This window comes from Pogona vitticeps, chromosome 4 (assembly GCF_051106095.1).
Source record: "Pogona vitticeps strain Pit_001003342236 chromosome 4, PviZW2.1, whole genome shotgun sequence".
Taxonomy (NCBI): domain Eukaryota; kingdom Metazoa; phylum Chordata; class Lepidosauria; order Squamata; family Agamidae; genus Pogona; species Pogona vitticeps.
In genome coordinates, this window is record NC_135786.1 from 190,434,059 (window position 1) to 190,460,596 (window position 26,538).

Sequence of the window (26,538 nt, forward strand, 5' to 3'; positions counted from 1 at the left end):
TGGAAGCACGGGCCCACTGCCCCACACACACACCTCAGCATAGGGGGGCTGTTATCACCTCCCTCCCTCTCCCTGGCCTATTTTCCACCAGCCGGGGCGGCGGGTGTTGCCAGCCCGCTTTGCAGAGCTGATCAGGGCGGGGTGGGAGAGAAAACGCCGACTTGGGAAAAGGGCCACCCTGTTGCCGATCCCTGCAAACTGGAGCCCGGGAGGCCGGGCGGTGGTGCCTTCACCTTTGCACTGGCAATGGTCAGCAAACTAAATCTAGCCTTTTATTCACTCAGCTGGGTCGCTCGCTTGCCAGCATCGGAGGGAAGTAGGAAAAGGCAGGAGGGGGAGGCAGCAAGCCCGCCTCGCCCGCTCAGGGCTGGGTGGTTTCCCATCCTCAGGCAGGGAGCCAACAGTCTCCTGCCTTGAACTCTCTCACCCAGCCTGACATGGGATGCAGAGTTTCCCCTGCTCTCTGGGAGCGAGGCCGGGCAGAAAGCGCAGGAGCACTCCCTCCCCTTCTCCTTTGTCATGAGAAGAGGCGCTGAGCAGCAGTTCCATTCCACCTGCTCCTGCTTCTCCGAGAAAGTGCCCAATGGCTTCCCGGGAGAACAGCCAAGGAGCCCGGCTGGAAAGCCAGCAGCACAGATTGATCCATCAGCTGGAGGCAGAGCCTGGCGGGGAGGCCATTCAAATTTCCCGGGCTCTTGCCTCCAGCCACTGGGTCCATCCGCGCTGCTGGCTTTCCAGCTGGGCTCCGGGAGGCCGCGCTATCGTTTGCGCAGGCACACGAGTGTGCGAGCAAATGCAAACAACCTTTGCGGGGAGGTGAGTGTGTGCTGTGGGAGGCGGGCAGTCTATCTTGGCAGCCTGGTCGGGCTTAATCCAAGGACCAGTAATGGGTCGCGGACCAGGGGTTGATGACCTCTGATATAGGAAACAATATTTTATATCACTATGAAGTGTCAGAATTTAATCATCTTTCAAAACAACTGAACAATGAAAACAGAAGAAGATATATACAGAAGCTAGTAACACAATAACTTCAATCCAAACATTTGTTACAAGACTAAATTACAGTGGTGCCTTGCACAACGGGCGCCTCGTAGAGTGATGAATTCGCTCTATGAGGCCGTTTTTGTGATCGCAAATGCGATCGCAAAACGGTGCCCGAATAGGCGGGAAATCGCAGAACAAAGGACGGTAAGCTGCTCACTTACCGACCTTCGCTTTGCGACCCGCCGATCAGCTGTTCCGCGGCTTCAAAATGGCCGCCGGAACAGCCGAAAGGGGCCGGGGCGCAGCGTTTTCACGCCCTTGGTAAGCAAGGGGAGCACGCGAAAATGCTGTGGAAGCCCCGAAATGGCTGCGCGCAACCATTTCGGGGCTTCCGGCAGCATTTTCGCGCGCTCCCCTTGCTTACCAAGGGCGCGAAAACGCTGCGCCCCGGCCCCTTTCGGCTGTTCCGGTGGCCATTTTGGACCCGCCGGACAGCTGATGGCAGCCATTTTGGTGCCCTCGTTGTGCGAGGGGAGGGCGCGAAAATGGCTGCCGGCCCCTGAGAAACATCGCACAACGGTGAGTATTCTATGTCATTGGAACGCATTAAATGCTGTTTAATGCGTTCCAATGCCTTTTTGTGTTCCGTAGTGCGATGTTTCCCACAGCGAAGGTTAATCCGGAACGGATTAACCTCGCTGTGCGGGGCACCACTGTATTATAATGCAGGCCAAAATCGCTGACTTATGCATGCATAACTAAAATTATAAAACTCATGGCAACAACTGATATTAATTTATGAGGTGCTAGTTACAATTTCAGTTACACGCATATGTGAATTGACAACTGGATTGTAACCACAATCTATTAAGTAATTACAGTTTCCCTTTACAGCTTCCTTGCCTTTGGTGGAGAACAGAGACAAAGCTGGCAATTCCTTTTTCATAGCTGATACCTGATACAGCAAATCAGTGATGTTTTGACAGTACTTAAAAAAAAATAAAAACCTTAGCATCACTGGTACTGTACTTCTGCAACAATAAAAAAGGCATCCCAAACATCACCCTATACTGCCCTCCAAAGGAGAGATCTGAGGAAGTTAAGCAGCTTCTCCAAAAGGCCAGCCAACCAGCCTCTTTAGTTTGAACCCAGAGATCATACATTCTAGAACTGAACCAAAATGGAGGAATTCTATCTGCATTAAAAAAAACAGTAACCTCTGATAAAGATCCAGAAAGGTGTGGGTTTATTTAGACAGTGACAGAACCAGTATTTTTTAACCTAATATACAAAACTTACCTGTCCTGCTTTACTGTACCTATGCCCAGCCAGTATCATATGAAAAGCAAATTTTCTAACCATGGGACTTTTCATGTTTATAAAACAGTGTGCAGCCTGTTCCAGCAACAGTGCACTTCGAAGATCTGAATCCTATTAAAAACAGTGAATAAAAAAGCAATTTTCAATTAAACAGTGATGTACAACCTAACATCATCACTAGAGCATTAGAACACTCTGAAGTCTAAAACTATGGAAGAACCAATGTATTCTCAAAGGCTTTCATGGCCAGGATTCGATAGTTGCTCTAGGTTTTTCGGGCTGTTTTGCCATGTTCTGGAGGTTTTTCTTCCTAACGTTTTGCCAGTCTCTGTGGCTGGCATCTTCAGAGGACAGGAGTTAGAACTCGGTCTGTGTTCTGGTGTAGTGTGTCCACAGACTGGCATAGTGTGTCCACACACTACACCAGAACACAGACAGCATTCTAACTCCTGTCCTCTGAAGATGCCAGCCACAGAGACTGGCAAAATGTTAGAAAGAAAAACCTCTAGAACACTGCATAACAGCCTGAAAAACATACAACAACCATATGTAAGAAACCTCCATATTTCTAATGAAGAGAAAATGTATCTATTCTCTTTTTTAAGCTAATGACGAATATATTAATCCGAATTCCATAGCAAATATCTACAATGGACTCCCACAGCGAATACACACACTTTTTTTCAGTTAGAACAAAACTATCCGGAAAAGAAAGGAAATGAGCTGAGAGTTTGCTACAGGGTAGGTTCCTTTCAGTGGCCAGAATCGTGTTGCTTAGACATAACAGTATAAACTGAATTGTCAAATTTATGCTAATTATGGAGTTGCAACCTATATTTCTTATTACATGCCAATAAGATTGACTAATATAACTCACACATGATGAGGAATACAAGCAGCTGTTCTTTAAATAGCAGGAATTTGCCACTATGATTTAAACCACTAAACGTACACTAGCATACATAAGCAATAGGATTCTGGACACTGAATTTAAGAAGAATAAATACAATTTAGGTCTGCTGAACAAGAAGCTTTTCTAGGATGTAAACTTAGATGCCAAATATTTCTCTAAGTTTATCTTGTTATTGCCTACAAATGTCAATATTGCATTTGACAAAGTATGAGCCTGGTAAAACCAGTTGTGTTTTAAGACTGCCTGTAGTACCACAGGTTTTGAAAAGGTTTACTGTAGCCAAAGTTTTTAGTTCAATACTGATGATAGCACAGACAAGACTTATGGAAAATGCTTGTAGAATAAATATAAAACTGATTCAGTGCTAAAACCTGAAAGAAATGACTTTTCACAAATATGCTATTCTAACAGGTTTCAGTATCTTCACATATATCTTAATGACCACAAAAGGCAATGTTTCATCTGGCCCTTGTTTATCAATTGTTGAGCAAACTGTTCATCACCTGATGGAGAGTCATGACTCTCACTTGCTTAAACATTTTAAACACAAGTTAGATGTCTACCTGTCTGAGATGCTCTAACTGTGGATTTCCTGTATCAGCAAGCAGTTGAACTAGATGAAACTCAGCATCCCTTCTCACTCCACAATTCTATAATTACTGTAATACTTTGATACCCATGTTCACCTCTTGAACCACAAATATTTACCAACATGTATGATTTGCCTTACAATATTATGTTGATCAATATCTAGATATCAAAGTAGACTGGCACACAGATGAGTGGTAACAGATTTAACACACTACCTAACCCTCCAGCTAACATTTCTAACACTCACCATTCCCATCCAAGCGCTCTGCTGCAATTTTTCCACAGAAAAATTAAAACAAAAACAAGAATATAAACTTTAACATATTTAAAACAAACAGAAAGTAGAAGAGATAGGGAACAAGTACAGAATATAAAATTTAACTCTGAGCTGCAATGCTGAAACATGAGAAAAATCTGTTTCTCAGAATCTGCATTGCCTAATTAACATAAAGCTTAAGTATCTCTCGTAAAACCTCAGAGAAGCAATACTTTCTGGATAATTCTGTAATAGAACAGGACTAATTCAGTCCAATTTTCCTGCTGCCCTTATAAAAGTTACTTGCCTTCAAATCATCACCACCATTTGTGTTTCTAATCTCATCTCTCATTACACCACTCCTCATTTTTTTAATAATGCATCTTGGTGTTCACTTCATTTTCAGCTAATATGTTACAACTGGAACGTCTATGATTTTTAATAGGCATGAAAAAATGCATACATTCTCAGCATTAGATCTCTCCAATATTTATAACATTCTTGCCTAGTTTTGTCAGTGGATGGCCTTATAGGCCCTCTCATTATTCTATGATTTAATGGACTTAACTTTTCTCCTTCACAGATAACATGCATCTGTGGCTTACTGTGGCTTTTAGCTTCCTGACAAATTTTATACAAATAACAGTAAAATGATGTTCTAAACATAGTTACTTGGTAACTAAAATGGCCATTGTTTCATGATTCCTCATAAAGTAACAAATGTGGAGGACAAGGACCAGGGTAAATGATGTGCAATTACACACAAATTAGAATCATGAACTGATAGACCATGCATCCAAATACTATTTCACCCACCTAGAAACTTCTGGAGTTTTATAAGTTTTTTCCACCAAAAACAATTGGTTTTCAACACACAAGAACAGCTAAACAATAGACAAGGACATATAAAATCTTCACTACCTCACTGGTTAAACGTATAAGGAGAGCTGCTGCCTCCGAATATTTGCTTTGGCTTTTTAATATTTCAGCACTAAGCAGCACACATCGCTCAGCCAGCATCATATTCCTAAAAAAGAAATTTAAATGCTATTACACATATCATTCAGTGCATGCTTCATGTGTGTCACAAAACACAGTAGTATATAAAGAGGACACATTTTAATTGAATTGTTCAATTGCTACAGTAAATTTATTAAACACAGTAACAATGGGCAGAACTGCGAAGAAGGGTACCCAGCAATGTAACAAAAAATTAGGTTGTTATCTTCCGCCACAAAATTATCTGTGTAAGATCTAACTGGGTTTCTTCTTCAGTAAAATTGTGATAACTCAATAATTACAAATGCTATACAAATACAATTGTATACAACTATACTTTTATACTTTTTTTATACTTTTATTGAACTTATACCCCGCCCCTCTAGACAAAGTCTACTCGGGGCGGCTTACACGAGTAATAAAACACGATAAAATAACATACATAATAAAACCTACTAACTAAATAGCTAAAGTCTATATACATTGTCAAGATGGGATAGTTAAGAAACAGAAAATCAGTTAATTGACTGGAGGGAAGGCCTGCCTAAAGAGCCAGGTTTTAAAATGGCTTTTGAAAACACCCAGCGAGGGAGCCAGACGGATTTCCGTTGGAAGGGTATTCCATAGCCGAGGGGGCCACTTCCGAGAAGGCCCAGTTTCTTGTTCTTTCCTTCCGGGCCTCTCTTGTCGTAAGGCCCCTCAGCCGTCCCTGCTGGCTTTGTTGAGTGATTCGGGTAGATCTGGGTGGGAGAAGACGATCTGCCAGGTATCGAGGTCCCAAACCGTTTAGGGCTTTGTATGTCATCATTAGCACTTTGAAATCAATGCGGAAACGGATGGGCAACCAGTGCAGAGCAGCCAGGGTGGGGGAGATATGCTGGTATTTTCTCACCCCACTAAGAAGCCTGGCTGCCGCATTTTGCACCATTTGAAGTTTCCGCATCAATCTCAAAGGCAGCCCCACGAAGAGTGCGTTACAATGGTCTAACCTCGAGCTTACGAGCGTGTGGATAAGAGTAGTGAGGAACCCCCCGTCAAGATAAGGTCGCAGCTGGGCAATCTGCCATGGGTGAAAATATGCAGAACGGGCCACGGACACCACCTGGGTTTCCATGGTAAGCGCCGGGTCCAGATGTACCCCCAAGCTGCGAACCTTGGTCTTTGCAGTGAGGGTCATCCCCCCAAAAGAAAGGGAGTCACCCAAACTGCTGACAGAAGGACCGCTCACCCTCAAGACCTCTGTCTTGTTCGGGTTTAGCCTCAACCCATTTGCCTGCATCCATTCCAGTACAGTCTCCAGGCAGTGCTGGAGGGACGGAACGGGATCCATTGAAGTACATGAAAAGGAGATGTAGAGCTGTGTGTCATCAGCATACTGATGACACGATGCCCCACACCCCCTGATGATCCCACCCAGCGGCTTAATGTAGATATTAAACAGCATTGGAGAGATGATCGACCCCTGCGGAACCCCACAATTGAGGCTCCATGGGGCCGAGACATTCTCGCCAAGCTGTACTCTCTGGGGACATACCTCCAAGAAGGATTGGAGCCAGGCAAGCGCCAGGCCACCAATTCCCAATTCAGAGAGCCTCCCCATGAGTACCATGGTCGACGGTATCGAAGGCGGCTGAGATGTTGAGGAGGACCAACAAGGACATATTGCCTCCATCGGCCTCCCTCAACAGGTCATCCAACAGTGCGACCAGTGCCGTTTCCATACCATAGCATGGCCTAAAGCCCGACTGAAACGGGTCCAGGGCACTGGTTTCATCCAGAAGCATCTGAAGCTGGTCTGCCACCACCCTCTCCACTACTTTACTAAGGAAGGAAACATTGGCGACGGGCCTATAATTTCCAATGTCATCCGCCACCAAATTTGGTTTCTTCCCAATGGGCCTAATGAGTGTCTCCTTGAGGGCAAGGGGAACCTTATCCTCCTGGAGAGACCAATTAATTATTGCAGTGGCCCATTCTGTTGTTACTGGCCTGGCTGCTTTGATTAGCCAGGCCTGGCAAGGGTCAAGGGAGGAAATGGTGGCGCAACAGTGATCATCAAGTGCTTTGTCCACCAAATCTAGCATCACAGGCTGAAAGAAGTCAAGAATTACAACTGCTACACAACTAAATCAATTAAATCACTACACAATTGGAAAAACAGGTAATTTGGCTTTGCTCTCGGATAAACCAGAGGTAACTACAAAGCTGCATTTTACCTAGCCAACCATAAAACTTGAATAAGTTGCACTTCAACTTGAAGATACCAAGAAATAACCACCATCCCCTGTACCAACAAGAAGACTCTCAACATCAGTGAAGCAGGACTGCAACAACTAGGGTAATATTATTTTGGCTTTAATCTGACCTCAGTTGGCTAAACCTAGTGAGTTTACAAAATTATCACCCCAATTCCCAGATGGAATTTTCTGTGTCACTTTCCCACCAGCCCAGGAAAATCATGTTTGGGTGTGTGCATGGGCTGTATCTCTTTGTTTGAAGAATTGGGATGTGATATCTAATCCAAAGCTGCCTCCGCTGTAACTTTAAAACAACAGCTCTAACGCAGCCTTAATCTTTCCTGACTTAAATTTAAGAAAGACGTGCCTGGCAAAATACATCTTGCCAAGAACGTTTGTACTTTAAGTTCTTCAGACTAGTACACGATTGATGAAGCGGATGATCCTGATCCAAGAAAGCTAGCAGATTGTATATTTTTTTAGTGGTCTGTAAAGGTATTGCCTATTCTTATTCTCACATTCAACTACTACAATGTACAACCAATATTACACAATAGTGTGTTATAACTGGGCAAGGAAGAATGTCAGTAAGACTAATAGTTTATTTTCTTCAAAGAAGAACTGGAAATAGAAGACTTACTTGCAGATATCCCTATAAGTCTGAATTGCAGTATCCATGTAATGAGCAGGATATGGTCTTGGGGCTCCTAGCTGCAGAAAAGCAGAAACTGCTGCCATTTCCTATGAAACAGAATCATCAGCAAAGTGTTTTTGTTACTGAGTTTTAATCACAATAAATTATGCAAGCAAACTTTTCATACAGACACTTTTATATGTCAACAATATTTTGCAGGGAAATGAATTTGTGTTTTAGGCAAGCATGTCACCGTTCCTTCCAAAGTCATTTTGACACTGCTAACAAAAAGAATAGGTATTTAGCCAATTTATTTTGAGCTAGCAATAGTTATATATAAGATCGGATTCAGACAGAGAGGTGGAAATAAAATGGACTGGAGAACTGATCTTATTCCTAACTTTCTGCTGCCTCCACATCTGTAGCAGGCCTGGGTTAGATTGCTTACTTTAATAATAACTATGTGCTACCAAGTGATTCTGAATTATAATGACACTCCCCCCAAGGTTTTCTAGGTATCAAGTATTCAGAAGTGGTTTATCAACACCTCCTTCAAGTGGTGCTTTGCAACTATGCAGATTGTCCACACCCACACAGGAAGAAGGGCATGCAAGTCCATCAGCCATACATGCTCTGGGTGATTTTGGCTGGCTACTCTCCTGGGAAGCTTAGCAAGAATTAAAAATCTCAGCCACTGGCTTCTTCTTCTCATTCCCTAGAACCACTTTTAACACACACAGTTCCCTCTAGCTTAAAAAGATTGTTTGGGACATTGTCTGTCCATAGCAGAATAACTTTACCAAACACTATCTGACTTTGACATACCTAGGGCAAATTTTTTAAAAAGCTCAAGAGTCCGCTAAAAGAAACGCCAACAGTTTGCAGGCAACTGCTCTAACTTCTAAAAGTTAACTTCCGCCCAGAGGACCTTGGGTCTAGATGGGCGGGATAGAAATCTAATAAATAAATAAATTCCATTTTTAAATGCAAATGTGCATATTCATATGGCATTCCACCTGTTTTGATATATTTAGGAAGTACTTTGGGACCAACTGCAGGGATATGTATAACTTCTTTTACACTAGAGTTTTTCTCACATTATGGGTTTAAGTTAGATTTCAGTCCCACACTTTGCAAATTCCAACAGAAGATCTAAACAAAGGTAGCAACATGTCACAAAGAAATCGGTATGGTTTGAACATTCAGCTCCCTAGACTGCTTTTCTCAGATTTAAAGTTAGCTCAATTTCATATATTAACATATATAAGAAACATCCTTGTTGCTATTAAGTACTGTAGTTTATTTAGCTCTGAATGCTTAATATTCATTTAATTCTTAAAACATTCTCTACATTTTTCTGTTTTTAAAATGCAACATTTCAGCATAACCACTAATCATGTCTAAAACTCTAGCCTTCACATACAGTGGTGCCTTGCTTAGCGATGTTAATTCGTTCTGAAAAATTCATTGCTAAGCGAAAACATTGCTAAGCGAAATGCGGTTTCACAGTGAAAACCAGATAATCTGTTCCAATAGGAACGAATTGCCGTCCTTAAGCGAAAATTGCCATAGGAAACATCGTTAAGCGAAACGCGGTTCCCCAATTGAAATGCATTGAAACCTATTCAATGCATCTCAATGGGGGGAAAAAATTCAACAACAAATTAAAAAAGAGTCAGAACAAAGTCAAATTTGGTTAACAAAGGGTTTATTAAGTGCACTTTATGATCTCAAACATTTTAAACAGTAAACTTTAACTTTATAACATTTAGAAAACAGCAAATATGAGGCTGTTTAAACCATCGCTAAGCGAAACAGGGGACCCAAAAATTTAATCGTTATGCGAAGCATGGTCCCAACATCGCTAAGCGAAAATCGCCCATAGGGACCATCGTTAAACGAAGCGCAAAAATGCTCCAAAAAAGTCTTCACCGTCGTTAAACGGAGCAATCGCTAAGCGAGGCATCACTGTACTCTAATTTCTTTATTCCATAAACACATAAGATGGGTCCTACTAGGTGAGAGGAAACTGCTACTCCACGACTGGAGAGCTTTTACGAGAAGGATCTCTTGACCATCCTTTCTCAGGGCAGATGACTTCGGAGGGCATTGGACAGCACAAGATACAGCTTAGCCAATTCCCTTGCTAAATGTATGGAAAGCCACCCCCGCATGGCTCAAAAAGACAGCTTCTTTCTTCTCCATATCATTTCCCAATCTGGAGAAAGGAAGGGGAAATGAAGCAGGCCAACGAATCAACACTATCATCTGCAGCACTAGTCAGTTGAGATTTCTTTCCCTGCTTCACTAAGGAGTGAGACCTATGAGGGAACTATAGGGCAGATTGTGATCTACTTGAATCTGAATAAGCTTCTCCTGTTGTTTGCCTTCCAACACCTGACATTCGAGTAAATGATCAAGAAAGCAATCATGTCTAATGGACACCAACAACCTATCTTGTACAAAACTATCTAATGTCTCTTTAGCTAGCAACCATCACCACGTCCTACAGAAGTAACTTATAAAGTTTTGCAAGAATAATAGCCTTATTTTTAAATTATCTAAATAGAGGTATTTTGAAACAGATTAAATGAAACAAACCATCTGAATTAAGAGGTACATGTAACTAATATCCTACCAAGAGAGACTCTTGAAAAACAAAACACACAGGAAAAAAACAGGAAATAGTTTTCATTTTCACAACAATCATTTTCATGTACAAACCAGTGCTCCGGCTGCATAAAGCATTGCTTGATCATTCAGAAAATCTTTTTTTGCTGTATGATAGCAATTGTAGGCCAGTTCATAGTGTTGCACCAAGAAACAAAGATCTGCCATTTTCCTGATTTGAAGCTCTGGTGCTTCTGGAGGGTACCTTTAAGAAAATAAAACATGGGGTATGTGGAATTTATCAAAGCTCAATTGAAACTGAGTTATCAAGGCTCATGTTCCAGGAGCAAATATGACCAAAGGCAAGAGTGGGAATAAAATCAGCAGTATATCCTAGTTTAAAGGCTCTACTGCCAGTAACTAGGGATTTCTTTTACCTCTTTATGGAATGTGTTACCAGGGGAGATGCACCAGGCCCCATTCATAGTCACATTCCAAAGGCTAGTTAAAACACTGCTCTTTGTAGAAGTTTTCCAGGATCCCCTTGCCTTACAGTGGTATCTAGTTGTGTTATAATTTTGATTCTCCTTGGGAATTCTCATTTCAATCCTGGCTTTTTATCGGGTTGTTTTTAGATCAGTTAAGAGTTGGATGGGGGTTGGGGTTTTGTGTTATTTTCATTATTTTGTAAACCGCCCAGAGTAGTGGCTTGCCACTAGATGGATGGCATAGAAATGTTGAATCAATCAATGAATCAATCAACCAACCAACCCAACCCAACCCAACATTTCTGAATAGGGCAAAAACTTTTCCAAAACCTGGAAAACTACTACATGGCAGTATAATGGGGAAGGAGCCATGGTCACCTAAGGAACCCCAGATAGTCAAATTAAGTGTCAAGACCTGAAGTATTCTACATCTGCTTTAACATATAGGCAGCTGTAGCAGTGCTTTGTTTTATGAACACGTCGTCGTCGTTTAGTCGTGTCCGACTCTTTGTGACCCCATGGACCAGAGCACGCCAGGCCCTCCTATCTTCCACTGCCTCCCGGAGTTTGGTCAAATTCATGTTGGTTGCTTCGCAGACACTGTCCAGCCATCTCATCCTCGGCCGTCCCCTTCTCCTCTTGCCGTCACACTTTCCTAACATCAAGGTTTTTTCCAAGGAGTCTTCTCTTCTCATGAGATGGTCAAAGTACTGGAGCCTCAGCTTCAGAATCTGTCCTTCCAGTGAGCACTCAGGGTTGATTTCCTGCAGAATTGATAGGTTTGTTCTCCTTGCAGTCCAGGGGATTCTCAAGAGCACCACAATTCAAAGGCATCAATTCTTCAGTGGTCTGCTTTCTTTATGGTCCAGCTCTCACTTCCATACATCACGACAGGAAAAACCATAGCTTTGACTATTCGGACTTTTGTTGGCAAGGTGATGTCTCTGCTTTCTAAGATGCTGTCAAGATTTGTCATCGTTTTCCTCCCAAGAAACAGGCATCTTTTAATTTCGTGGCCGCTGTCTCCATCTGCAGTGATCATGGAGCCCAGGAAAATAAAATCTGTCACTGCCTCCATATCTTCCCCTTCTATTTCCCAGGAGGTGATGGTACCAGTGGCCATGATCTTAGTTTTTTTTTGATGTTGAGCATCATGAACACATGAGCAAATATATTCTATGGCGCAATAAGAACCATATTTCAAGTTTAATATGGGCATTTCTAGACCTATACAATTTGTTATCCATGTGTAAAGCACCATCTCCTCTCCTTTATTAGTGAACTGAAATTAAACAAGACGTTTTCTACTAACCATAGTTCCCCTATTACATCAAATCTAGGAAGCTACAAGCCAAGATTTTAAGTCAGCTCGAGATCGACATGTTGTCTCCTTAAAAGTTTGTGATCACATGAACACAGCCAAGAAGTTAGTCAATGTCAAGAGAAATAACAAGGGAATATATGAAAATCAATAAAACATTAACAAAAGCCAAGTGATTTTTAATGAGATCTACTCACAGCAAACCAGAAGTACTTTTCAGCTCATTTACACTTTTCTCTGGCACTTTATTGCCACTGAACCATTTTTTGGTTGCAGAAAAGAGTGATCGACTCAGCCCTTTCCTTGATATCAACTAGAAAAAATGAGATCAACATATTACTAACAAATCATATCACAATTACTTTAAATTAAAAGTAAAGGGTTTTTTTTTTTATTTAGTAAGGTCAGTTTGTACCACACTTCACAATGTCCAAGCAGACATACCTCTGCCTCAAGGACTTACATCTAAATTTAACATAGAGGAGAGAGAGAGAAATGGGGTGGAGTAAATTGAGAATATGAAGCTGTTCCAGCTGCACATACTTAGGCTTTGTTGTTAAATTGGATTAACAGTAGCTGAAATCCTGTTGCTTAATGTAGTTACACTAGAGTAATCCCACTGAATCAAGGGGGCTTGTCAACTCCTCCATATGTTCCATCTATTCAAATGGGCCTACTCTAGTTGTGACTTACTGTACTAAACACTGTGGGTTTACTCAAGAGTGACTTTCACTAAGTAACAGGATTTCAGCCAAATAGCATAAAGCCTTTAGGTATGCCTACATTATAAATACAACTTGGAATATTGTTTAAATTCTAAAAAAACTGTAACAATATTGGAAAAAGAGAAAAGAAAACAGTAAGTATGAAGAAACTGGAGCACTTCAGTTATGAGAGAAGGTTACAACACTGGAGCTTTTCTAGCTTGGAATACACATGTGCATGCAAAGAAATGGCAGAGATATATAAAAACCATGTACAGTACAGTGCAGAAAATGTAGATAGCATTTTCCTCAATATTTCATAATAGTGGAATCCAGAAGTCATCCAGTGAAACTGAATGTATAATGATGGATTCAAGGAAAGCATTTAACACAATTTTCAATTCTTTGCTGCAGGTTTAAGCATTTAAATGAGGAATAGACAAATTCATGGAGAAGACTGGCTGTGCAATGACTATACGTACAGTGGTGCCTCGCATTACGAGCACTCCGTTTCATGACGAAATCGCTTTACGTTGAAGGTTTTGCGACGATGTTTCCTATTGGGGAATTTCGCTTTGTGATGATCGGTTCCCTGCTTCGGGAACCGATTCTCCCAAAGTGATGATTTTCGGCCAGCTGATCAGCGGTTTCAAAATGGCCGCCAGGCAAAAAACATGGCTCCCAGCTCTTTTCTGGGACGGACTCCTCACTGCACAGGCAGCGAAAATGGCTGCGCTATGGAGGATCTTTGCTGGATGGTGAGTTTCAAGCCCCTAGGAACGCATTAATTGAGTTTTAATGCGTTTCTATGGGCTTTTTAATTTCACATTATGACGTTTTTGTTCTACAGCGATTTCGCTGGATATCACTATAAATGATATCTAGTATCAAAGGCATCTGAAAGCAGTGGCACACAACATGAGCAGGAGGAGGCTGCTGTACTCGTATCCTGCTTATGAACTTCTCATTGGCATGTTAATTGGCTGCTGTTGAAACAGAATGGTGGGACTAGAGAAGCTTTCCACTTATGAACACAACTTTGAACCAATTTTATGCATGCATTTCAATAGCAAAACTTTAGTAACACAATCATGTAGAATTTTTAACACAATGGAATCAAAGAATTAAAATAATGACAGATCAACACACAGTTCTGACCGAAAACAAACATTATCATGGAACTGATACAAATTTTATACTAATGTGGCTCTTACCTCTCCTGTAAGGGAATATGATCGTTGTGTTTTTTTTTACTTTTTTGCTCTTATGTTTGTAAGATTTATTAACATTTATTAAATACATTAAAATGAATAGCTATAATAAGTTGTGTTACTTGTCATTTCTAAGCCTGTGTGCATGTGCTATTTCATTGTCTCTTTGCTATTGAAAAGCTACTAATTGTAGTGAAGGAGGAGGGAGATGAAGAATATGATAATAATGATTTTGCATAGTTAGTTCCATCCCAGGGCTAGACAAGTTTAGCTGCTGCAGGGGCCAACTATCTGCCCCGGGATACTTCAAAGAACACTGAAAATCCAAAATATGCAGAGTAACAGAATAATAAAGCTGAAAGTGTCTAGCAGAAATTCCCTCATTTGGACTGCTAAATGTGAAAAAAGGGGTCCCAAGACTCATTTAAAAATTGAATGGCTACAGCTGGAATATTCCAGGAAATGCACCTATTCAGAAAAAAATGGAAGGATCATTGGATAGCTCAAAGCCACAAAATTAGTCTTGGAGAGATGCATACTGCCCAGAAGTGCAATGCAATGAAATGGCATTTTCATCCAAATAAACAAACATCAGATTTGGCTGGGCCTGTTATAGATAATTCTGACAAAAAGATTTATATCTGAATGTAGTTTAAGTATATTCATCAACCAGAAAAAATGTTACTAAAAAGATATGGTAGAGAATCACTTACCTGGTCATTAAGCTGCCTGATAGTTTTCTCTATGTGTGGCAAAAGCCCTCTAAAAGTGAATTCTTGTATGAACTGTCGAATGCGATCATGATCTGTGAGTGTCAAACAGGTGCCATGAGGTGTCCACGTGCTTGTCTTCTTTGACTCATGTATAGATGCATTCGGTTTTACATAATCAGTACCATCAAAACAACTACTGTCACTGGTGTGATCCAGTTGGAGTGGATGAGGCTTAAAGTAATTTGACAAACCATCTACTAAAAAAACAAAATATATGAATAATTACTCAAAATTGCATTCTAATGGTAGGAATTCCTATTCACAGCACAAATGTACCAAGTTTCCACGTAATCACTTATGTCATGATTTTCTACGCAATACGAGAATTATATAAAGTCATCAGTTCTTTACATACAGTGAGTTGCCACCAGATTTACAGAGACAAGATCTGAAATTAAAATATTTCATGGGCAGAAGAGAGGAAACTGTTTTTTGCCCATCATGCATCTTATCTGTATTCCCTATGCCCCCTGACATTTTGCTCTGGAAGATTTCTGGGCCCTCCAGAACAGGGTGGAAAGTACTGCTGAAATCTAGAGCAGGAAGGAAGAACAGAATTAAACTGTGATACAGTTAGTCCTATCCGATCCCAATTTTCTCCATGTACAGAAAAAAGCTTTCATGGGGCAGACATGAATCTGACCCAGTAACACTGACTTAGTAACACTCAAAGGCAGTGCTTCTGAGTGGGCACCTACCAGAGGTAAAAAATGAATCAACATGAACCACCAGTTTGGTGGTTAGTGCCCATCACATTTTAAGTAGTGTTGTCCCCTTTCTATGCCTTCAACTCATAATTAAAAAAATGTGGAATGGCAGCTCCTGCTCAGAATCCTAAAGCAAAACTAAGGACATTTAAAACTGATAATCATATGAAAACACCAAATATGTTGTCTTTTTCAGGTTTTTTTGTTTTGTTTTCTATCTGACATTTTAATGAATAGATGTTATCACAAAATGAAAACAGAAAAGGCATATTCAAGGCCGTGTAATAATCTGTGAAAATCATTTGGCTAAATCCAATTGTTAGCCCCAATTAAAGTAGACCAACATAATCAACTGTACTTATGTAAGTGTTGGCTGAACTAGTGCCATAAGTCATTCAATAGATCTACTCTAATTAACACTGGCAACTGAATTTAGCCTTTATTGGTAACTAGAATGATCAATTCATATTAATCTACAAATACATATATTTTTAAAGTCGCTCTAAATTTATGAAATGTTTTGCCATTTCTCAAAATGACTATACTTGCCTCTACATTTATATGACAGAATTACTATACACATCATCAGTTTTATCTGATCTTATACTCTGGTTACATTTCTACTAAAAGATATTTTGCTGGGTCATGAATAGCAACTATATTTTGGTCTGACTATAACTCTGAAGGGCAGGAGCTCCGTAACTACAGACATATTGAACTTCAGAAGTGCCTGGAAAGCAGGAAGCTGTTTTAAAAACGTATATAACCCACAGCACTCTTTTCTACTTCACTTGCAATAAGGCAATCATGTAAAAACCACAGTCATGTCAGATTACCTGATGTGAGTGTTTCCAGGTGCTGAAAAGGGGCAGCAATTAGTCATACAGTGGTGCCTCGCTTAGCGAGCGCACCGTATAACGACGAATCCGTATAGCGATCCCCTTTTTCGGGATCGCTATACGGAGCACCCAATCGCCACACTCGCATTGCGACGATTGGGGAGTCCGGCGGCCATTTTGGAGCCGCGTTCGGCGGCTCCAAAATGGGCGCCAGATGACCCGAAATGGCCCCGCGCGGTGTTTTCGCGCCCTCGGCAAGCGAGGGGAGGGCGCGAAAACGCGGCGCGGGGCCATTTCGGGTCTGTTTTGAAGCCGCAAAACAGCTGTTTTGCGGCTTCAAAACGGCCGCGGATGACCCGAAATGGCCCCGCGCCGCGTTTTCACGCCCTCCCCTCGCTTGCCGAGGGCGCGAAAATGGCTGCCCGGGGCCAGGAAACTTCTCTAAGTGGGAAGTTTAGGGCCGATTTGGAACGCATTAAATGAAGTTTAATGCGTTCCAATGGCTTTTTACTTCCCGCTTAGCGAAGATTTCACATAGCGAAGGTTAATCCGGAACGGATTAACCTCGCTATGCGGGGCACCACTGTACTATGGCAAAACTGATTCTTGTAAAAATCAAGGTGTTCCCTTAATGATCATGAATGCTGTAGCACGAGTTATTGGATAACTCTTTAAGCAATCAAGAGCATCTTTGCACAGCATTTGATACTATTCTAAAAGCTCAATGCACTTTGAATAGATTACCATGGCATTCCTCACAAAACCCCTGCTAAATATATCAGTACTACTGCCACATTTCAGTGGGGAAGGGTAGAGCTGAGACAGCCACTTGCAAAAGGCCATTTAATGAGCTGAAAGCAGAACAGATATTTGAGCCAGGGACTTCCAGCTCACAGCACATATAGCAATTACACTACTGACTAAAAACAGGTCATGGTGTGATGCGGTATTCTGATGAGTATCAGCTTAATTTTTCTTAAAGCTATTAAAAAGACATACCTTTGGAATCATTATCCAACCCATCCAATGGTATGAGATGATCAGAATTCTTACTGGAAACTACACTACAGGGGCTGTCTTCATAAGGCTCCTGTGGGGCAAAAAAAAATAAGAACTTCAACATCTACAACATTTTAAAGATTAGAATCTTTTACATGTCACTTATTTCCTTTCAAAGGAAATTTGTTTGGATGCTGAATTTTAAATATTTCCAACTTGGTTTCAATATATTCAAGCAATATTTGAACTTTATTATCTGAAAAAAAATCTTCCAAACTGTGACCTTATACAAACTCTGTTCAATAGTTGAGGTCCTGATCCATGTTACATAGGTAGAGAGAGAAGACAAAATGTTTTCAGTCTCAATAATGGCATTTTAAAAAATACACTCCCAGAAAATTTTGGCTAGGACAATTACGGTCAGAAATATGTTGTCTAATTAAAAGATAGTTCAGGAATATTTCCAAAACTGAAAACATTTGACCAGAAAATCCATTCAAATGAAGTTGAAAAAAAAATAAGGAAATCAAAAATATATGCCAATAGAATAAAAATGATGTATTACAGGAAAACATTTGTTACACTTCAAGTATTAAGTAACAAAAAAGACACCTGGGTTTGGATAATGTTTTTCTGAAGGTACTGGCTCCAAGGATCTGGAATTTGTTCATCTCCTCCTCGATTAGACCCACGAGAATTTATCTTAAGTAGGTAGCATCCCTGAGTCCCATATCTCTGTTTCATTTCTTCATAAACTGAATCAGCCCTGAAAATACATTTAATATTGTAAAAAATATTTTACATATGTAATTCTTTTTGTAGGAAATTCTATTTATCTTTACTTTTACAAGACTTTACTACTCATATAAACTACATACTGAGTTATAAATGGCACCTAATTCACAGGGCAAATTTTCAGAAAGAGGTTCTGGTTATTCATTAGAAACTTCACTGAAGAGCAACCAGTGTCATTTAGAATGATTGGCATCAAGGATGGGCAGACTTCCATCTTGAATAATTTCTCAGTTTTCTCATTAGTATTCCAGTGGCCTGTCAATGTGCTTTTAGTAGCAAAACAAAATCTCCGAAGTATGAAGTTAAATTATAACTAATTTGTTTCAAGTGATGTTCAATTATAAACATAACAAGTGGCATTTGGAACTAGATCAAGATCAGACCAACTGAAACATTATTTGTAAAAATGCCCAAATTTTTCCTTTTGTACATTTAACAAGCTTGTGCCTTTTAAAAAATAATTTGTACACTCAACTAGTTCATCATGGAGCAACTCACAGCATTCTCCATTGTTCGTTATGCTGGTTATAACTTACAGGAAATGTAATCTTACACCAACCTTGAAGTTCACAAGTTACTTGTTCCTACAATAGATATTGTATCCAGTACCATTCATTCCAGATTATGACTACATGAGGAATGATATAATAATGAAGCAGAGGACACTGCTTGTAAATTACAAGCTTTAATTTGATTGTAAAGATGTACTTCCTTGGAGTACCAATATAGTAAACAATGCATTGCAAGGATAGCATCAGACTTTATGAAGAACTTCACTATTTTGTAAATCCTCCCAATTTAAGTACTTTCTCTTTTTAATATTTTTAGCTTAATTAATTAATTATTAATAATATTTTCCGAAACAGACATAACAGATAATCCATGTCTGTCCAGTCATTCATAGATGCAAAATATTGCTTGTATGAAAATACAACTTTGTGATGGAAAACTGCAGTTGCCCTATATTCAGGCAGAGTATTTTATTTACAGTATTTATTTATTTATTGGACTTATATACCGCCCCATAGCGCTACAAGCACTCTCCGGGCGGTTTACAATTTTTAATTATACAGGCTACACATTGCCCCCCCAGCAAGCTGGGTACTCATTTTACCGACCTCGGAAGGATGGAAGGCTGAGTCAACCTTGAGCCGGCTACCTGGAATTTGAACCCCAGGTCGTGAGCAGTTTTAGCTGCAGTACAGCGTTTTAACCACTGTGCCACAAGGCTTTTCCTTCACACAATGGCCATTGTGTCAGTTGAAACCATTTAAGCAACCCCACTCACCTTTGTTCCTCTCCTACACTCACATCGTGCAATAACACATAATATTTGAGTGTATTTGGAATAAACCATTTTGGGTAAGTATATTCATTACTATGTTGAATACGATGCTGCTCATGTGATAGCTTTAGAAACTGTTCCACAGGTTCAGGTTCACTAGATGACACCACAAGCATACCTGAATTTATATTAAGGATGAGTCACAATAACTTGGAATAACAAGAACCCCAGACTTATTTCTTTGAGAAAAATAATCTGAATGTAACCAACTTTCAATGGAAAAAAATACCTTCAAAAACATTATCTTAAGTTAACTAGAAATTCAGCACTAGTAAAGAAACCAAGTGTAGCAAGAAAGCACATATACATATTTTACCAATAATCCTAGTGCTCTCACTTGTTTTTAGGAATCTGGGTAAGAGGCTGAATGATGACAGAGGATATGAAAATAACATTTATAAAACAGATGTCTCAATAATCCAAACTTTTGCAGCAATGCAAGCCATTAAATATTAATGTCAAATGACAGCATTCTGTAAATATTCAAAGAGATTCAGTATAAACTCAATACCACAAAGCATTAGTAAAACCTATTTCCAATTAGTAATTCATAGGCAAGACTCTGGAAATCAGAATTTTCTTATCATTTACTAGCATTTTAACAAGCTTGACCATCAGACTTTAGCCAGATAGGAGCATGACAGACAAGTTCTGTTTCAAGTGAATGGCAACTAAGTTAATGCTATGAAGTTAATGTACTGTAATAGTAATTATGTCTGGTTTTGTAAATCATTTTAAGCTCCACATATTATGGGAAATGAGTTACAGAAATCAACTGACTACAAATAAACATTTAAAAGCATTATTCTACTACTGTAACTGCTTCAGTCATTAGAACCAGGAAGGAGAGAAGGCCTCATCATTTTCAGTCCCCATGTGCCCTGAAAACTTTTTTTTTCTGAAGGGCTGTGAAACCCTTTGGAGCAGACCTCATGGTGAGGGGGAAACCACAGAGGAGAGGAAATGGGATTTTTTGCTGTGATAGTGGTTGGTTAGCAGTGTAATGATGGATTTAGACAAGAGATCAACAGTACTATTTTGATTCTTTTAAGAGCTCACATAATTTCATTCTGTTTCAAAGGATACATGCTAGATAGTGGTTTAGGAATTCATGGTCAGATGCTGGCATAGACTGAAGAAAATTTTCTCGATAAGCTTCAAACCATGGAGTGGTTGCTGAAATAAATTAGAAATTACAGAAATCTTTAGAATTAAGAAAATAAACTACCTCGTAGTGAAATCTTTTCTACTGCTTACAACCTATAAGAGAAGTTCTAAAGAGAAAAAAACACGAAGTTCAAGGATACCAATTATTTACTGAATATTTCTGTAGTATGATTAAAACTAAAATTAGAACTATAGCTTTTCAAATATTAAAATTTGAATTATGGCTTTTCAAGTACACACACAAAAAACTATTGCACATGCCACATCTGTTATTGTCAACATATTCTCTAACTGTATACTACACTGACACAAAACTCTGAGACTATTTGCCAGTCCTATATAACTTGAACTGCAGTGCAATGAGTGCCTTTTTTTTATATGCCGGCATTTTCTCGGCGGGCCCTTTGGAGCGTCCATAGGGGAAGGGTTCCCCCGCCATTGTTCCAAAGCGCCCCAACCGGCCAGCTGTGTGAAAATGGGGGCTTTTCCTCCCAAAGGCCCCATTTTCACGCAGCTGATCGGCGATTCCAAAATGGCCACCCGCGCTGCCCTCACTTACCGAGGCAGCAAAAATGGTGGCCCTATGGAGGAAACCTCACAAAGTTTAATGCGTTTCTATGGGGTTTTCCCTCCCGCATTGAAATGTTTCTGTATAGCAACGATTAATCCAGAACGGATTAATGTCGCTAAGCGGGGCATCACTGAATATAGGACTGTAGCCTATACTATGTAAATCGTCTAAAATTGTTACAATAAAATGTTACAATAAATTGTTATTGAATAGTTTTGCAGTATGACTAGAATTATGTCTTTTCAAGACTACAGCCTATAAATCAGGGGTGTCCAACCTTTCACCTTCCCTGGGCTACATTAGAAGATGAAAATTTGGTTTGGGCCGCACATACATTTGGTTTGGGCCGCATGGGGGAGGCAGCCCTAGCCGTCCTCCACAGCCCCGCTCCAAGCGCGCTTACCGGCAGCTGCGATCTCAGACAGCAGAGGTTGCCAGCTTCAACTCCAGCGGCTTTATGGGGCTGGGAGGGGGTCCACCTATTGACGGGGATGGTACAATGCAGTCACGCAGCCCCCCTGTCCCCTCCCTTCCCTCTCTCCCCCTCTATTGTTGTGACGTGCCCCGGCTGCAAGCGCCAGCAGTGTAACTTGAAACTTTGGAATTTCTTTAAAAATAAAAAATTGCACTGGGCCGCATTACGAGCTGACCTGGGCCGCATGCGGCCCTTGGGCCGCAGGTTGGACAAGCCTGCTATAAATTATTATTTACTATAATCAAACACTTTCAGGGAAACCTCCTTAGAATAAAGAGTTAAGAGTGAGGATTTTCTAAACCATATTCCAAACAGATTAAGAAAGTAACAATGCAGCAGTTTTCTTAAAAAGGAAAAAATTTAAGAAGCTAACATTTCTGAGCACAGCATATTCAACATTGCTACAACAATATTGTACATTCCATACTACAGGGCTCATGCAATGGTGGCAACAAGAACTCTGGCAACAGCAAAGGAGACACAACATGGACCACACCATCTGCTTTAAAAAGACCTGGACTTTGCGTATAATAGGTCCCCATTATGCAACATTTATTTGTGTAGCAAGATTAAGATAACAATTTGAAACACACAGCCAAATTTAACAGTAAAATGCAGGTAGACGTAAAGTCATCTTCTTCCCTGGAGGTGTTTGCTTACTGTCCTAGTGCCCACTCCAAACTGGCTGTAAATTCAATTTAAGGTTGCCAGTCACAGTTTATACCATTACAAGCCATCTCACTCTTGTTCTTTCACATGCAGTTTAAAAGACAGATGATGTACGACCCTGAACATCTTGTGTCATCCACGTGGTCCCAAATGTCTTTTTTGTTAATATAGGAAGCACAAGAGCCCTACAAACATTCTTCTGAAATTGAACAGTGCAAAGTAGAGATGCACAGCTGGAGTTAATGAGGGTCCTACCCCCTGGGGCTGGACCATCGATTCACGTGTCCGCCGCTGCTGTTGCCCCCACTCTTTCTTCCAATCACTCCGGAGCACCCGGCCAGTTAGCCACTCCTGGCAGAAAGAAGGAAGATGAGTCTCCCTGCTAGGCTAACGAGTGGTTAGCTGACCAGGTGCTCTGGAGCGACTGGAAGGAAGAACGGGCCCGGCGGTGGATGTGTAAGTGGATGGTCCAGTTCCAGGGGCCAGACCTTTGTTAACTCCAGTCATGCGGTGGGTGTCCTTATATGAATACCCCCATCTCTAGTGCGAAGTCTAAGGATTTAACAGATATACTACTCAACATTTTAAATGTGCTTTAAAAAATAAACATTGGCTGAAATCCTGTTTGTAGCTTAAGCCCAAGCACGACTTTCCATCCATTTCTCCCTGGCAAACAAACTACTGTACTTCTATCATGATTCTCAGGGGTACATGCACATGCTGATTTGGGGTGCATGCACCCCTGAGAATCACAGAAGTGGCAGTTTCTTTACCAGGAAGAAATGGGAGGAAAATAATGCTAGAGCTTATGCTATGAACAGGACTTCAGTCATTATATTAACTCTGACAGCAAGGCAAAACAGGGCCTTAATAATAGCTATATTTCAGTACTGATGGCATACTGAGCCAGAGATATGCTCATACAAAATAATTGTTTCAAATAACTACATAACATGAAAATAGTTTACTGCTGGAAAATTTTCTGTCACATGCAAGTAGAAAACACAAATGGAAGAACTCTATAAACTATAGAGATTTTGTGTAGAAGCACATGGCATGCTTCCACTAACTGCAATCATTAAGACTCATGGAGATTAAATTAATGTAATGGCTTTTTTAATAAATGAGAATCAGTAGGAAATATACATTTTCTTGGTGCACAAAACATCTTTCAGGCAAGTAAGTCTATAGAGTTCTACATTATATTTCAATGCTGATTTGACTTTTATGCTGTACTGATCTGTGCAATACTTAACTTTGGCTAACTATTATATTATAATGTGTATCTGTGACATTTAAAATGTATGCACATAGTTGACTCAGTAGAGATAAGACACATCCTCTGATGCATTTAAGACTGCATAATGCCAGCATTTTATTTAGCAGAATCTTGGCGTAAGGAAAGGAAGAGACACAAGCGCATGACAGAGGTTGTTGGACTTCCTTTTTACAAGGTGTTATGGAAATGTCTTCTGAGACATCTATGGTGTGGCAAGAAGGAAGATCATTTACCATAATTTTATACAGCATTACATTCACTTCTTTGCTACCAAGAGGCTTTTGGGGCATTTCACTATTTTCAAAAAGAACAGACAATTTTCATTCAGTCCTCCTAAAGAGAAGCTACAAATGTGGAGTGTATAATTATGCTCCAGTGATAATTCTTTGCCCATAAGTTAGATAAATGCACAAAAAATAAATTTTGAAAATTAACAATCACAACCTACAGAGAAATATGGACTTATTTATGCTAAACATGAGCAAAACTATGCACAATAATGCAACTTAAGAACCACAGTACATTCATAGTGGATAATGTGTCAGAAAAGCCTTGCTGTAGTGGGGAAGCAAAGAAAGAGAAAGATATAGTAAAAGAATAAAGTAGTAACTAAAGTTCCTCAAACTTGTGCTGTCTATCTAAATGAAAGAGGAGACATCTGCAAATTTTCTTGAGACCAGCAAGTTCCAGTGGTCTTCCCCCAAGCAAGCTCTGTTGAAATCTGAGAGATGTAACAGGGGAGAACAATCATTATCACTTATTTCTCAGGTACTACTTAGTGAGCTCCTCTTCAAGTCACACAATCACATTCAATGTAAAACAATCCTGTTAACAAAGCCCAGAGTCACTTTTTTCCACAATTTAAAAAGTTAGGAAAATGTGATGTTACCAAAATATGATGCTCTTTCTGTATGGCATCTAGATTCCATGCAAGAAGTAAACAACTGTATATTTGTTACGCTATAAACTGAAATACCTTAGAAGCAATAATGAGTTTTAGAAACCCAGTTAAGAAAGAAAATTAATTCAGATATTTTTGCAACCACATCTCTAACACTATTTATCACACAGAAATAATTTATGATAAAGGAAAGGCAGAATAATATCTGGAAAATTAGACAGTATAAATTTGAGCATGCTTAATCAAATAAATCACTTCAAACAGAAAGACAATTATTTTCTCTACACTTTGGCACACAGAATGATCACATCTAGTTTTTAATCAACAGCAGAAGAGGGAAGAAGGATCCAGCCACCAACAACATTTCTGAGCAGAAAATCTATTCCAAGTAAAGTGCTACACGGGGTTGGAAGGAAAGACGGATGGTTTATATAACAAGGGAGTAGAAACAGGGAAACCCACACCAGCCACACAAAATACCTGAGTAACAAGTGGATGTGTTCAGTCCCATCAGTGTGTCTTTCCAACTACTGTACCAAGGAACACTAGCTTTAACTGAGCGATCTGACAGAGAAAACATGGAATTGTTAAACTAAGCAGATAATTTGTATACATTTTATCTTCTCTCAGGTTAAGGTAGCCTGCTTCGTATGCTCATGAGATTTTAAACACAAATATTCTTGAGGTACACAGTTCAAGCCTTCACTGATCTCTCCAGATACTTCATACTCTCAAAAACAGATACAAAAATACATAGCATATCTATGTGCACTATTCTGCAATAAGCACACTGAATCCTGTTGATTCTTGTCAGAATGACAATTCCAATATTTTTAAACTCCTCAGAAAGCTAAATGTGACAGAATTATTCAGTAACATTGAAGGCTTATTGTGGAAAGTGGATAATTTACTGCACTGTCCACTCCAAAACACAAACCATTTTAAATTACACCTTTAGATTTCATACTGTTAACATGGGTATCACTACCTAGCACAGGCAATCACAGCAAACAATACTAAAGTAGGTCAGCGGAAGGGGGCTTATTCTAAGCAATAGTTTAAGTATGTAACTATTCCAAAGAGTGAGGTGAGAAATTAGCTAGGAAGAGGTTTATAAGCATAACTTAAAATAATTTCAAAGCAGATCTCAGCATATTAAAAAAAATCTAAGCAGTATTAGCAAGATGAACAGCAATCTGCTATTACCCCACTTTATTTGGCACTATCCCTATCTGGAAAACAGAGAAAAATGATAATGTGTTTGCATAATTTCCTACCCCTCCTCACACCATGTGAAAAAAAAGCATTTTAAGAACAATCTGCTTCAATGCAGAAAGTAAGAACACATTTAAATGTCTCCCACTGAAATCACTGCAATTAAAGAGTGCTTCATTTTGGTTGTATTCCTTTCAGTTTCTACAACATCACTTGCAGTTTCAAGGACAGCTTATGGAGCAGGTGACACAGGAACTGTTTTCTAAAGAAGGAACCTGAAAGTGTAGTATATGCACAGAACTCTCTGCCAGACTCTTTAACATACAGTCATAACAATCAATGTTATTGCAATGTAACTGTGCGCGAAAATATGAATTTTCTATTCTTGCTACTATTTTGAAAAAGATCCACAAAATCTTGGGGAGTTCAAATCTTCATAAAATGGAAGACATTGAGGTTCGGGGTGCACAGCCTGATCAGGAAGCAAGGTCAATAGTGAAGAAGTTGTAAAAGTATAATTGACTCAAATGAT

The 26,538-nt window shown here is 39.9% G+C and overlaps 1 protein-coding gene across 7 annotated transcripts in view; it reads right to left on the minus strand.

The window, feature by feature from the left end:
* TRAPPC8 (trafficking protein particle complex subunit 8) overlaps window positions 1-26,538 on the minus strand; it is a 72,857-nt gene that overhangs the window by 41,434 nt on the left and 4,885 nt on the right. The window contains exons 3-14 of one of the 7 annotated variants that reach the window (XM_020790914.3): window positions 25,272-25,355; window positions 20,816-20,905; window positions 19,673-19,847; window positions 18,202-18,355; window positions 17,590-17,680; window positions 14,985-15,238; window positions 12,554-12,669; window positions 10,662-10,812; window positions 7,944-8,044; window positions 4,989-5,094; window positions 4,059-4,079; window positions 2,287-2,418 (exon numbers count right to left, since the gene is read on the minus strand). In XM_020790914.3, coding sequence (XP_020646573.3) covers window positions 2,287-2,418; window positions 4,059-4,079; window positions 4,989-5,094; window positions 7,944-8,044; window positions 10,662-10,812; window positions 12,554-12,669; window positions 14,985-15,238; window positions 17,590-17,680; window positions 18,202-18,355; window positions 19,673-19,847; window positions 20,816-20,905; window positions 25,272-25,355 — 1,475 coding nt within the window. Of the gene's footprint in view, window positions 1-2,286; window positions 2,419-4,058; window positions 4,080-4,988; window positions 5,095-7,943; window positions 8,045-10,661; window positions 10,813-12,553; window positions 12,670-14,984; window positions 15,242-17,589; window positions 17,681-18,201; window positions 18,356-19,672; window positions 19,848-20,815; window positions 20,906-25,271; window positions 25,356-26,538 lie in introns of all 7 variants that reach the window. The other 6 variants (XM_020790913.3, XM_020790918.3, XM_020790917.3 and 3 more) reach the window with 6 other exon arrangements.